General features: G+C 37.0%; 1 protein-coding gene across 14 annotated transcripts in view; it reads right to left on the bottom strand.

The window, feature by feature from the left end:
- The window catches only part of CFAP54 (cilia and flagella associated protein 54), a 308,554-nt gene that overhangs the window by 257,381 nt on the left and 37,246 nt on the right, over nt 1-13,927 (bottom strand). For all 14 annotated transcript variants that reach the window (XR_011502650.1, XM_070507105.1, XM_070507102.1 and 11 more), the window contains 6 exons: nt 12,351-12,532; nt 12,098-12,263; nt 11,057-11,142; nt 8,938-9,072; nt 7,744-7,891; nt 3,793-3,869 (listed from right to left, as the gene is read on the bottom strand). Coding sequence is in view for 13 of the 14 variants with exons in the window: in XM_070507105.1 (XP_070363206.1) it covers nt 3,793-3,869; nt 7,744-7,891; nt 8,938-9,072; nt 11,057-11,142; nt 12,098-12,263; nt 12,351-12,532 (794 nt within the window). In the remaining variant the exon portion in view is untranslated. The remainder of the gene's footprint in view (nt 1-3,792; nt 3,870-7,743; nt 7,892-8,937; nt 9,073-11,056; nt 11,143-12,097; nt 12,264-12,350; nt 12,533-13,927) is intronic.

Genomic DNA, 13,927 nt, shown 5'->3' with positions numbered 1-13,927 from the left:
AGACAGGCAGAATGTTTCCAGTCTACCTCTTCTTAGAACGTAGTCTTCTGTAGAGTCTAAAGTTATGTGTGAGTCTCAGTTCCAAGGACCCATCTTTCACGTGCTCAAGCCTCATCTCTTGTGCCTGGATGCCTGTTAATCCAAGTTTCTTCGTTAAGTGAGCCCATCAACCCACTGCAGCATCTGCTCATAAACTTACCATCCTGGCTTTCAGCTCCCCTTTCTATCTTGGCCCCTGGGCCTTACCTTACTTCTTGTGAACTCTGAAATATGCTTGAGGATATTTCTTCAATCCTGTCTACAATTTCTACATGCTTTGTCATCTACTTTGCTGTTTTGCCAGCAACAGCAGTCCCTAAAGGGACATTTTTAACATCAAAAAATTTCAAAGACCCCACATACACACACATTCTATCACCATCATCTTTGTTACTATCTTTGCTATCATCACAGCTAACATTTAATTAAAATATGTTCCAGGCACTGGACTAAAGGCTTTACAAGGACTAATTTTTTAATGCTACAGTCCTATGAGTAGATCTTATTAATTATTATAATTTATTTGTTGAAAAAATAGCTGCTATGTATTCAGTAAAACTTTTAAATGTTTTTTTTTTAAAGATTTTATTTTTTCCTTTTTCTCCCCAAAGCCCCCCAGTACATAGTTGTATATTCTTCGTTGTGGGTCCTTCTAGTTGTGGCATGTGGGACGCTGCCTCAGCGTGGTCTGATGAGCAGTGCCATGTCCGCGCCCAGGATTCGAACCAACGAAACACTGGGCCGCCTGCAGCGGAGCACGCAAACTTAACCACTCGGCCACGGGGCCAGCCCCTAAATGTTTTTTATATAGTCACAATAGCACATAGTTGTATGGATATATGCAAGATACATAATTTATCCCACCTAGAGACTCTACTAAGGGAGCATATAGATTTTGGACTTTCCTTACAATAAATTCTCACTCCTTCTTCCCACTTCACTCCCCTCCAGATGGGTCTGAGACCCTAGGTTGAGATTCAGTGTTCTACGTGAAACAAAAGAGAACAGTAGCTACCATGTGCCAGGTACTGGTTTCCACAATGTTACCAATATCTCATTTAAACTGTGTAACTTAAACAGTACCAGTAAAATAGGTATTATTCTTATAATCTTACAGATGAGGACACTTACATTCAAACAAATGAAATAATTCATTCAAGATCACACAAACAGTCAATATCAGAGTCACAACTCAACTCTAGGTCTTCTAACACCAACTTCTGTGCCTTTGGACCATACCAATGAATCAGCTCTACTGCCTCTACCCTCTGCCCCAATACAGCTGGGCAGGTGGTGTGCGGGACAGTTTTAGGTGGTGCTATTCACAGTGCTGTCATCATAGACTTGTATATTTACGTTGACAATTTCCCAGCAGATAGCAATGAATTATCTCAAGAAAAGGGTGCATTTTTCTAATTTAAATAATAGCAGCAACAGTTCATAAACAGTCTTCAGTTTCTTCATTACGAGAAAATTGCCATCTTCTAAGAAATCCATTTCATTTAGTGGTTTTAATCACCAGGAAATTTCCATCTCGAGCCAAAATCTAGCACTTTGTAACTTCTACTAGTATTCTTATTCCTTCCCTATGAAGCCTCAGAGAATAACTGCTAGGCCACCATGTGCCAGGAATTCTCAACTCTAGTCTCCTTAAGAATCTACATGGGGAAGTTTTAAGAGGCACACGCCTGGAATTACAAATTTTTAAGAACCTCACACCTGAAATTATGCTTCAATATGTCTAGAGTGGGAAATAGGAAGCTGCATAATTAGCAAGCACTGTAAGTGATCCCCAGAAAAACCACTGGCAGACAGCATTATGCCTCCTCAATCTCTTAGGCAGTTCAAACATTCTCTGTTCCCAATTTAAGATTTCTCAGCTCCAGCTCTCTTCAGAAGACACAACACAGCACGAAGAACTCAAAATTGCATTTCCTGAAACCCATAATTAGAACTTGAACATTCATTTGAGAAAGTAAATTCAGAATGACACGCTCCCCCACCCCAGTCCTCTAGTACATTCATGACATTTGACTGGTACCATGTTTCTTAGGACTTGCATTTTTTATGCATTAGAAAAATATCTTTTATACAAACATCCTGAAGACACTTTTATAAAATCAAGAGGCAACATAGCGTAGTAGCTAAATGCCCGGACTTTGAAAGTAACACACCTAAGCTCAAATCCACTGACTGTGCAATCTTGAGCAAGTTGGATGTAGAAGTGGAAATGAACACCATGACTACACAAATCAATCTGAGTGGCTCTCACAAGCACAATAGTGAGACAAAAAGTGAACAGAAGAAGAGTACACACAGTATGACACTGTTTATATAAAGTCAAAAACAATACTCTCTACTGCCTAAGAATACACACATATGTAATAAAAGCACTAAAAGGCCTGGAATTTATAATCACTATATTTAGAACAGTAGTTATTCCTAGGTGATGCCATCAGGAGGGGATAGTGGGAGTTGAGTTCCAGTTATACTACTACTAATGCTTTCTTTCTTAAGCTAGCAATGGAGAAATGGGTCTTTGCTATAATAGCCTTCATAATTTTATGTCACATATTTCCAATCAATTTTTCAGAGAAAATATAGTAATCATGAGGATTAACATTTAGCAACAGGAGAAGTTCTGATGAAATAATGTTAAGAAAAAAACATGAGAATGCTACCGCATTAAAAAATGTGAAAAAGACTAGGAGACGATATAGAAAATAATAATGTTTAGGTCTATACAGGGAAATTACAGATTTCTTCATTTTTCATACCTCGAAATGTCCTCTAATGTTAACACAACTTTCATAATTTAAAATTACGGGTTTTGAATTAATCAGTCAAATGAAAATACAGATCACTGGTTTTCTCTCTAGAAAAGTATTTTGCAACTGTAGCCAATGAACACTAGTGTCCTAAGAAGGTATCATAGTGGGTAAAATGGGTGTTATGCTCAAATAAGGGAACATACAGTTTTCTGCACCTCCTTTTTGGAAAATCACAGTGCTCATAAGCAAATTAATGCCGCCGATAAGTCTTCCAGTAAGGAACCTATTGTATTTAACCCAAAGTCACCCAACGTTACTTGACCTTTCTATCCTTACTATCTTTCTCTGAAGCATAGTACTAGCATCACATAGGGCAGAGTTTGCAAAACAGTTTTCTAGTTCTTGCCTATAAATAAATGAATGTTTATTACACATATGAGACAGTTCCTTTAACTCCTATTTGATCTATAGAACAACACAGTCCACGATGTACAGAAATGATTCAAATATTGTAAGAAAAACATAATCAAGAAGAGGAATGGCCACTTAACTCCCTCACCCTCTTTCTTCTCTTAAGCTAACACTCACTGAGACCTTTCCATGTGCCAAGGACTGTTCTGAGTACCCTTTAAACAGGTAATAACTCATTTAATCCATTAGCGGCACATGTTGAGAGGACATCTCTGCTCTATGAGTCTATGAATCACAACACATTCAAAATATCAATAGTAACATAACTATAAATCCTTTTAAGAGACTTTATCTAGCTTATTTTCATAGCTGACTAGATTTTTTTCCTAGAGTAAAAGCAAAAGGTAGAAAAATGTCCCTGTAGTTCTCAATGTATGTAGAAATCACAAATTCTTGTTTCAAATATTCAAAATTATTTCTATAATTAATCATTACACACTTAGAAATTCAATATTATTTGAAAATTAAAATTCATGTTTTTAACAGCATTTTCTAAAATATTTTGCAATACCTTCAATATTGGAAGAATTTCCGGGCTCCCTTTGGGAGTCTCAGGGGTGTCACTAGTCTCTTTTCTTAAAGGTGTCTCTGAAAAAAGAAAGAGTGAAAGGAAGGAAGAAAGGGAAAGGAGGGAAAAAAGAGGAAAAGTAGAAAGAGGAGGAGGAGATAGGAAGAAACAAAGGAAAAGAAGGAAGGATCCAAGGAAAGAAAAGGAGGAAAGAGAAAAATGGAAACAGAGCAGTGAATCATAATCATAAAAAACATGATGCTGAACTGGTTATCTTTGTAATTAGCCATGATTTTAGAAATGATTCAGCACTTAGAAGTTGACTACAAATTGTCTCTTCCACATAATTTTGTCTGTATATAAGTTAATTTTTAAAAATCTTCAAAACAACTAACCAAATCAAAAATCTTGATTATCAACAAGGTAATATTATGGTAAAGAGATTGGTCTTTCTATATATTCTTTAAAGTCAATTGAAAAGCATTTAGGAAATATCAGTGTAGAAGCTTTATGAATTTGGACAAATATCAGAGAAGGCTGGTTTGAATTAAAGGAATATAAATTATAATTATTTATATGGCAATACTAGTTTCCTATCTTAAAATTTAGTGAATAATCCAAACTAAACAATGTATTACTCAATAAACAGCCTAATAAACATCTTGAAGTACATTGCCATAATTAATATACAAGAATGACTTGTGCTTTGTATTTTATGTGCCAATAGGATGGTGAGAATAACATTGTTGAAAAAGTCATAAGAATTTATATATCTAAATGGGCACAACCCTTCATTACATTAATGTAGATGTTTTCAAATTTATAAATGGATTGTGCTCCAATATTGATTAATTCTTTATAAACAAAATATTCTGGCAAAAAATCAATAAAATAAATTGTATTTAGCCCATTTATAATTAAACAGAATATAAAACAGTCTCACAAAAGTAACAAGTAAACAAAATAATAAAATTGAATAAGAAATAGGCTTTTTAAAAAAGCAATCATTGGGCCTTTTGCTTTCAGTAACAGGCAATCTGGAAAAATTCTCCTGGCTAGAAACAACTGGAAAAGCTGGAAAAATACACTTCTTTTTCATCTGCAAGCTAAGAAGATAATGAAAATATTCATAGAGAACCAGGATTTTGAGAAGGAAGTATCACCTGGATCTTGAGAAGAGAGCCCAGGGAGTATAGAATGGCATTAGAGCTACTTTTCCCACTGGGGACTTCCGTCAATCTGGAGACGGAAGCTGAGAGGAATGGTGCTTTTGACAGCCTTGAAGGGCTAAAGCAACAGAGATTGGCATCCAGCGCCCACCAAGTGTGAGAAGCAGAAGGTGCTGCATCCTAGGTGTTAGGGTAAACTAAAAATAGGTCAAAGAGAGAGCATCTCAGCTTCAAATGATCTTAATCTCTCAAACTGGAATAATGGGCTCCTGGAGTAGGAGTGCCTTCATCGATCTAGTAAAAGCAAACGTAAATCTCTGGAAGAACATACCATCATCTAAAGCTTCAAATTATTTACATAAAATACTTAGCAAATATAATGTCTACCACACAATCCAAAATAATCACAGTAACCAAATAGCTGATGAAGTAAGCGCTTCATTTAAGAATTCAATATAATAAATGCAGAAGGAATGATAGAAGTCAGAAGCCCCTTCTGGCTTCTCAGCCCCGCTCCTCCAGCAGCCTTCAACCAATGACAGATAAAGTTGCATAAATACCCCAACTTCCCAGCTCTCTGAGGCATGTTCGGTACAGTCTCTTAGAGGTGCCTCGTGGGAATAAGCCCTGAACCCACAACAGTAGCCTTCTCATTAACTGACTGTATCTTGTATTGGCTTCTTTACTGCTCTGTTTCACATCTCCACCCCACCACCCTGCTTCCCTGGATAATATCCCAGATAAACTACTTCACTCAAATTCTCGTCTCTGAATCTACTTCTGAGGAAACCAAACTAGGGAAAAGGTCAGGCTAACAACATCTGAACTCGCCCATAAATCTTTACATCACAAAAAGTGGGACAACCAGGCATTATAAGCTTCCTAATTCAATGCGATAGGGAATAAACAGCACCACCTATGAAGTATTCTTGCCAAAAAAATAAGATATTGGCAAGAATTCTTTTTGACAAGATATCACTTGAATCTAAGCAAGCCTCTAGATCTAACTACTAGGTAGAGGGGCAAATTAACCAACCACAAGGATGAAAATAGCCAAATCCAGAATGTGGGAGATCCTACAGAGTGATGACCAGATTTCTTCAAAAAAATAAATAGCTTGAAAAGAGGGTGAAGAAAGAAAAAACTATTACAGATTAGAAAGAGAGATTTAAGAAACATGTAAGAAAATAAAATGTGTGGGCTTGTTTGGATCCTGACTGGAACAAACCAACTTAAGACATTTTTAATACAATCACAAACATAGGAATTTTCACTAATTTTGTAAGGTATAATAAAAATGGCATTGTGGCTTTATAAAGAAAAATCTTCATCTATTACAGATCGATGGATAGATAGATAGATAGATAGAAACATATATATGAGGTATTTGCTGGTAGAGATAACATAACGTTTGCTTTAAAACATTCCAGAAAAAAGCAAGTGTTGCCAGGAGAGATGAAATAAGATTGGAAAAATGTTGAAAATTATTGGTATTGGATGATGCATACATGGCGACTTATTTCATCTCTCTACTTTATAAGTGAAATTCTGCATAATAAAAGTATAAAAAAAGGAAAAAGCATTTTAAGACAGAACATTTCAAAAAATATGACTTCAGGCCATTGAATGTGTTGGACAGCCAGGGACCTCTAAGCAGTGGTTCTCAAACTTTGATGCCTATCAAAATCCCTTGGTAAGCTAATAAAGACTACAAAGGTCCAGCCTAGATGAAACAGGATAGGGCCTGTGTCTTGCACTTTTAACAAATTCCCAGGTGATACTGCTGTCAATCAAAGTTTGAGAACAGTGGCTATAAAACTCCATTTGCAAAGCCACACTCAACAATCAAGGATAGGTAGAGCCAGATTAGTGAACCTTCGGGAAAATCATTACTGTATTACAAAGTCCCCCAAATGTCATACATACTCTGTAAGTGGGGTGAAATAGGAAAGTAGACACCCACCATGGACACCCCCACCTCATTCTCTACATATGGGTTAACTAATGAAACAGAGAGTTCCGGGGTTCAACCACAGGCAGAGAATGGACAAGCAGGTCAGAGCATAAGGCCATCGTTTGAGAGAAGGCACCTTCTGGGAGGAGAAGAGAATGATGGTAGAAAGGGGTCGGGACAGGGAAAGTAGGGGAGTGGGTGGGAAATGAGGGCAAAAAGAAGACGACAAGAAGAAAGGAGAAAAGAAGAGGAGAAATAGAATAAACAAAGAAAGAAAAAGAATTTTTAAAGGAGGTAATCAGACGAGAGGAGAGAATTAAAAAGGAAACAAAAGGTAGAAGGACACTGATCCATTCAACATTTATTTGAGCTCCCTCTCTGTGTCAGGCAGAGTGGTGGGTGCCAATAATATAACGGTGACCAAAACATGCTCTCTTCCTTTGAGAAACATACACTCTATCGGGAAATGGAAGAGGAGGAAGTAGAAAAGGGGATAAAAGGGAAGAGAGAAAGGAAAAAAAGGAAGCTTGGGGCAGAGGAGAGAGGAGCAGGTGGTCAAGAGGAATGGAAAAGGGGAACACATGACTGAGAAGCAGACAAAAATAGTTTTGTCTCGCACTGAATCATAGAGTATATAACCTTTTTTTAACATCCACTTGGTTAAACCTATACTATTTCTATTTCTGATTATAAATCAACAGTGAAGCACAATGAAATGCCTAGTTTCTAATAACAGAAGTTATTCTGTATCCCAATTTATATTTATATATTCATGTGTGTATGTATATATATATATTTTATAACCTCATACTTTTTCACTCAATATTTTACCTAGAGATTTTTTTAATTTTCTTGGGTTTCCTAAAGACTCCAATATTTCACTTAATCGTAATGTGACCTCAGCCACCACCACAATGTCAAAGCCTTCCATTTTACAGCAGTGAATTACTTCATTTATCTGCCACAGAAGATATACCCACTAAAAAGAGAAAACATACAGTAAAATCATTTAAAGTGCATTACATTGTAGAAATAGTCACATTTCTCAAAATTTAGTACTTCTTTAAAATCACCATCTTCTAATCATATGAAAATGTTATACAGGTACCCCTCCTTATTAGCGCATCTTAATTATAAATAATATAAAGATCAGTGATCCTAATAAGACGGTATTTAACAATCAGTCTATTTACATAAATTCATAAAGAAGATTCACTTAAGCTTAGAGTCTACCTATCTACAGCCATATTGGAAAATTCAGCACCTGTTATTTTTACATATCAGTGAAGATTATCTGTATCTTCAAAATTCTTATTCTCCCTTCTAAAAGCAGCTGCTGTGATCACTACAAAGTCCTCCAAAACAGTGAGGAGGCAGCAGGTGTTTCAATCTCTATGCGAGGTGCCTTGAAAACTGTCTTTCATGCCTTTATCCCCAAAGCTTAGCACATAAAATTAGCCATCACACTCTGGGAGCTAAGATGAGAAAATAATATTCATGCACCCACATCATTACTTTCTCAGAGTACATGATAAAAATCACGCCCATGCATCCTAATGCAGCTAATCTGAGGAGGCCTCGGAATCACAGGAGACTGTGTTATTGCTAAAATATTGTCTCCTAAGTTTCCAGGTTATAATATTCACCTGCTCAAGTTTCTCCTTCCCATAAACAGCTCTTTAAAATTGTCTAAATATATTATTGCAAAAAAAAAAAAAACCCTGAAACTCCTTACCTATTTGTATTTTCTAATATTAACCTTCTTAATGAATTTATCCAAGCTCATGTGACCTTAGACACACTATATTTATTCCTCCCTTAAAAACCTAAAACACCTCCCCACTCCCCAAAACTCAACCGAGGCAGAAGTGCGGAGAACACACTTTAAAGGGGCTCATGTACCACTACATCTAAAGAATGGTACTTATGCAGGTGGGTAAATACAGAAAACTCAGATTTGAACTGTGCATCACAACTTAAATTAGCAATAACAAAAAACATGTGAAAGGAAACAAAACGGAATACTTTATTAGTGCTGATTTTCTGGATGAATTTTGCATAGTCATTTCTGGACACATGGATCCGCTGAAGTCCTACTTTGCATTTCTGCCATAGGAACATTACCATGTCCACAACGATTTCTTTATCTGGCTGAACATTCTGAAAATAAAAGGGATAAAGCAAATTGGTAAGAATAGTAAGATATATAGATATGTAACATTTAACGGGTGCCAGGCAACATTCTAAGAGCTTTACATATACGGCAATGGACTGAATGTTTGGGTCTTCAAATTCCTATGTGGAAATCCTAACTCCCAGTGTGATCGCATAGGACGTGGGGCCTTTAGGAGGTAATTAGGCACAAGAGTGGAACCTTCAAGATGGGATTAGTGTGCTTATAAAAGGGACCCCCAGAGTCTCTCACTCTCTTTCCACCAAGTGAAGACACGGTGAGAAGACAGCTCTCTATGAACCAAGAGGCGGGCTCTCACCAGACACCAAATTTGTTGGTGCATTGATCTGGGATTTCCCAGCCTCCATAACTGTGAGAAATAAACGTTGTTGTTTACGCCACCCAGGCTATGGTGTTTTGCTATGGCAGCCCCAGTAGATGAAGATATCCACCAACTCATTTAATCCTCATAACAACCCTATGAGGTGAGTACTATTAATATCATCCCCACTTTACAGATGAGCAAACTGAAGCACAAGAAGATTAAGTGGTTTTTCCCAAGATGAAATGAATAGAAAGTAGCAAAGCCGGGATTCAAACCCAGGCAGTCTAGCTCTCGAGTCCTCACCCTGAAAGAATGCTCTAGGCAACTTCTGAGTCTCAAAAAAGAAAAGTCCCAAACATTTTTAGGCAAGTATGTAAACCAATTAATTCCATCCAAATCTGAAATTTTTATATCCTTTTTCTTTGTAAAATTCTTACATTAAAATAATAAAGAATGGGAGGAAGAGAAATAAACTAGTAGGGGAGAGGGAATGGGGAGCTGGGAAAGAATATGGACAAGGAGAGACATGAAGAAACTAAACAGAACGTCAACAGATGACCCAGAATGAGCACATCTCCTCTCAAATCAGTTACTTGGCTGTTTTCAGAAGAAAAATGAAGTTACTCATTATACGTGAAGTAGAAAGATAATGAGTCTATAATTAAAATATACCAAACTGGGTTCCTTTGGGGCAGCTCTAAGATTTAATTTGCATATGTAGTACCTTAGTACCACACCTGGGAACACAAAAGAGATCAACAAATGTTTATTGAATAGAATTGAACTGAACTAAGACATGCATGATTGCTAAAAGAACAGATAGACGAAATTTTCTTTCCTTTTTCAGCCTTGATTGTTGTTTTATGGTTTAGCTCTCCTACTATAATAATTACATTTGCTACCAAATACCTTTCTTTGAAAAATTAAATACCCATCAGAGGTTATGACATAATCTAATAAACCCAGAAAAAATAGAGAAAATCTAACAGGAGAACTTCTCAAGTCCCTGACTGTGTTTCACTTACTTGAACAAAAGTTAATACAGTGATTGCAATTGTGGTTTTCAAACATTTTTTACAATGGTAAAACCGCATTTTCAAATGAAATTCCATCAGTATCTCAACACTGTAGACAGGACTAATAAAAACAGGTTAGAGTGATGTTGCCCAAAGCTGGACTCCCGAGAAAACTCAGAGAAGCCCTGGGGAACCCCTGGAGTTCAGTTTTGAAACCAGTGCTATGCTAGTTTTGCTTAAACATCCATACCCCAAAATAGGTCATTTCTCAATACTGGCCATTGCGTGCAAAGTAGTTCCAAATGATACCCAGGCTTCGTACTCATGGCCTGAAATGCAGTATTTCATTAAGAATATTACTCTCCACTAACACCTTCATTACCTTCAGTATTAGAAATATAGCTAGCCTAGGAATTTCCCAAAAGGGACAGATTTGACACTCAAAATACTAACAACAACAAAAAGAGACAAAATTACAAGTCAGGATATGACTCCACCTCTTATTCCACTGATTAAATGACATAGAATTTTGACAAAGTACAATTCCTGCAACATTTTAAATCTGGCTTTAAATTAGGTATAATAGCCTCCTTCAATACTATTAAAAATTATCCAAAATAGCTATTTCACCTGGGAAGAGTCAGAGACACAGGAATACAAGATTGCTGCCAAATGGAAAATGTCTTCTGAATATCCGTAAGTCATCACCCAGGTATCTCAATTCACAAAGTAGAGGAAAATGAAACAAAAAAAAAAATCAACTTCAAAATTTCAAACAGAAAAGGCACAGAAACACAAAAGTTCTACAAAAAGGACAGAAATGATATCTGAGTAAATATCATATCAATAAGAGACTTTAAATGTTTCTATATGAAAACCAGCCTAAGTGGGCCCTAATTCAATTAAAATAGACTATTAGTATGATCATTAATCTGCACTCTGAATACCAACTATGTCCAAAATGGAACAGAGGAAGCTTATAATATTAAAACACACATAAAATATGGCAGTTGAAATAAAATTAATAAAAATATCTATTCAGAAACCACTAGAAAAAAATGTATCATTACTTGGTGCAAATTTTTTACTGTAGTTGAGCAGCCATGCAATGCCTTAAGAGCATGAGAAAACATAAAAAAACATGGAATTAAATATTCTTATTGGTCAAAAAATAAAGATTACAGATTTTCGATTATATATACAACTTTTAAGATGAAAAAGTCATAGAATGAAAAAAACTGCATGCTGGAAAGAGAGAGGAGACCATCAAACGAACCTTCCTTACCAAAGTGAACTGAAGGCTTTTGGTTTACTGTCCTGCTGGCCTCTCACCAACAAGGCAGGAGCCAAGTAGAGCCTCATTCTTCTACTCAAACCATCATTCAGAATAAATCCAGCATCCTTAAGGCCTAGGAGCCTGCAAGATCTGGTGCCCAGCTATTTCCTTGACCTCATCCCCTACCACATGCTCAAATTCCACTACCACCACCATCGTACTCCAGCCATACATGCCTCTTGCCATTACTTCAACAACCAAGCACACTCTTGCCTCAGGGCCTTTGCACTTGCTGCTCCCTCTGCCTTGAACATTCTTTCTCTTAACTCACCTATAAAGAGCCTATTTTATCATATAAATATCTTAATTTTTCAAAAAGGCAAATAAATACTCACCATGAAAAGTACTTTTTTTTACATGAACTTGAGCTGACTGTCCTTCTTTGCAGTTTTCCAAAGGAAAGATCAAACCTTTGTTTCTCTTTACATTGATTAGAGGCTCTATTGCAACAAGAAGAATTAAATCCTTCTCTGCTTTCTTTGACTCTGGGTCATCCTGCCTCTAAGAGAAGTGTATCCCACAAGTTAATTGGCAGTTCAATGTCATCTTAACAAAATAAAAACAAATTACTGGTTTTGCTTGTATTACCTGGAGAAAATCAATAACCTGCCCAGCTGAAGATTCAAAAAGACTCCATTCCTCATAGGTAAAAGCTAATTTTACAAATTTCACAGCAGCGTCTATAGAAATTATATTTTTTCTTTTTATAATATGTTCCAGAAGAGATGTTTTTGGAAAATCAAGCATTCCATCTGCACCAGTATTTGACACTAGAAAAGCAAAGAGAGATATTTGAATGTCATGCATGCAAAGATATATTTACTAAATATTAACTATCACACACTGTCAGGCACCAGGGAAACAATGGAAAGGAAGCAAACACAATCCTTGCCTTCACAGAGCTCACACCTTAGTGGGGGAAACAAGAAACCTCAGTGGGCTAATACAGGGTGCTGCGGGGACAAACAGGAAGGACATTGAACATGGGTTTGAATGGGACAGCGGTACAATAAGGCTACCCAAAAGAAGGAACATAGAATCTCAAATACAGAGAATGAGCAAGAGTTAACTAGTCAAATAGGCAGCTAGATATTACAGATTGAAAGCTCAGGAAAGAGATCTAAAATAGGATATAGCTTTAGAGTCATCATTATATAACCATAGAAAACGATAAAACCAGGCATGGGCAATGTACAGCTGCCCAGGACAGAACAGCAAAGAACACCAACATGTAAGAGAAGGGCAGAGGGAGGAAAGGCTGCAAAGGAGAGTGCTTGGAGAGAAAGGAGTAGTCAACAGTAACGTATACTACAGAAAGAAAAGGAAGACAAGTGCTGAAAAGTGATCCCTGGATTGAACAATAAAGAGGTCGTCCATGACATTCTCAGTAGAGTGCTGGGGTCAGAAGACTGCCTAGGTATATGCAGAAAGGAAAGAATTTGGGACGGTGAAAACAGACAATACCTTCATTAAATCTAACTTTAACAAGACGAAGAAAAAGAGGGAGAAAGCTGGAAGAGGACGTGGGAGGAAGGGACAGTTTGGAGAAGTTAGGCCTAAAGACCTAAAGAGGAAGTGAGGAACATCCCTCCCATTCTAAAGAGACAGCGGAAGGATGGGTGCAGATGAAGGTAAATTTTCAGGTTTGGGCGAAGGAAGTCAAGCAAATTCTAATCTGAGATCTTTTACTTTCCTTGTGAAGAAGAGATGACCCCAAACTGCGGCACAGAGGCTCCTCACCCTCAGATGGGGACACACACACACACACACATACACACACACACACACATCCTAAGCTTACTTAGAAGTACACAAGCTACAGTCCAGGCTTTCACCCCTCCTTCCAGGTGGACACTGTAGCCAAGTCAGCTGACTATTCCAAGACAACAGAAGCTAAGCTCAGGAGGAAAGAAAGCTAAAAGCACAAACAGCTTGAAACAAAGACCACACATGAAAACATCCTTTACCAGAGGAAGCATAATAATGGAACAGAGTGAACTTAAGCTTAATAAGTATTCTTTCAAGGAAATAAGAGAGGATATTAGAAACATGAAGCAAGAACAAACTACGGTGAAAAAGAATCAAATGGAGACTAGGTATAAAGTATACTATTGTTGAAACAAAGAATTCAGTAGATGGATGGAACAAAACAGTGAGAATTGAAG

The sequence above is a fragment of the Equus asinus genome, chromosome 4 (genome assembly GCF_041296235.1).
Source record: "Equus asinus isolate D_3611 breed Donkey chromosome 4, EquAss-T2T_v2, whole genome shotgun sequence".
Lineage (NCBI taxonomy): Eukaryota > Metazoa > Chordata > Mammalia > Perissodactyla > Equidae > Equus > Equus asinus.
The sequence above is the reverse complement of the archived record's forward strand: the minus strand, read 5'-3'. Positions and strand labels throughout refer to the sequence as shown.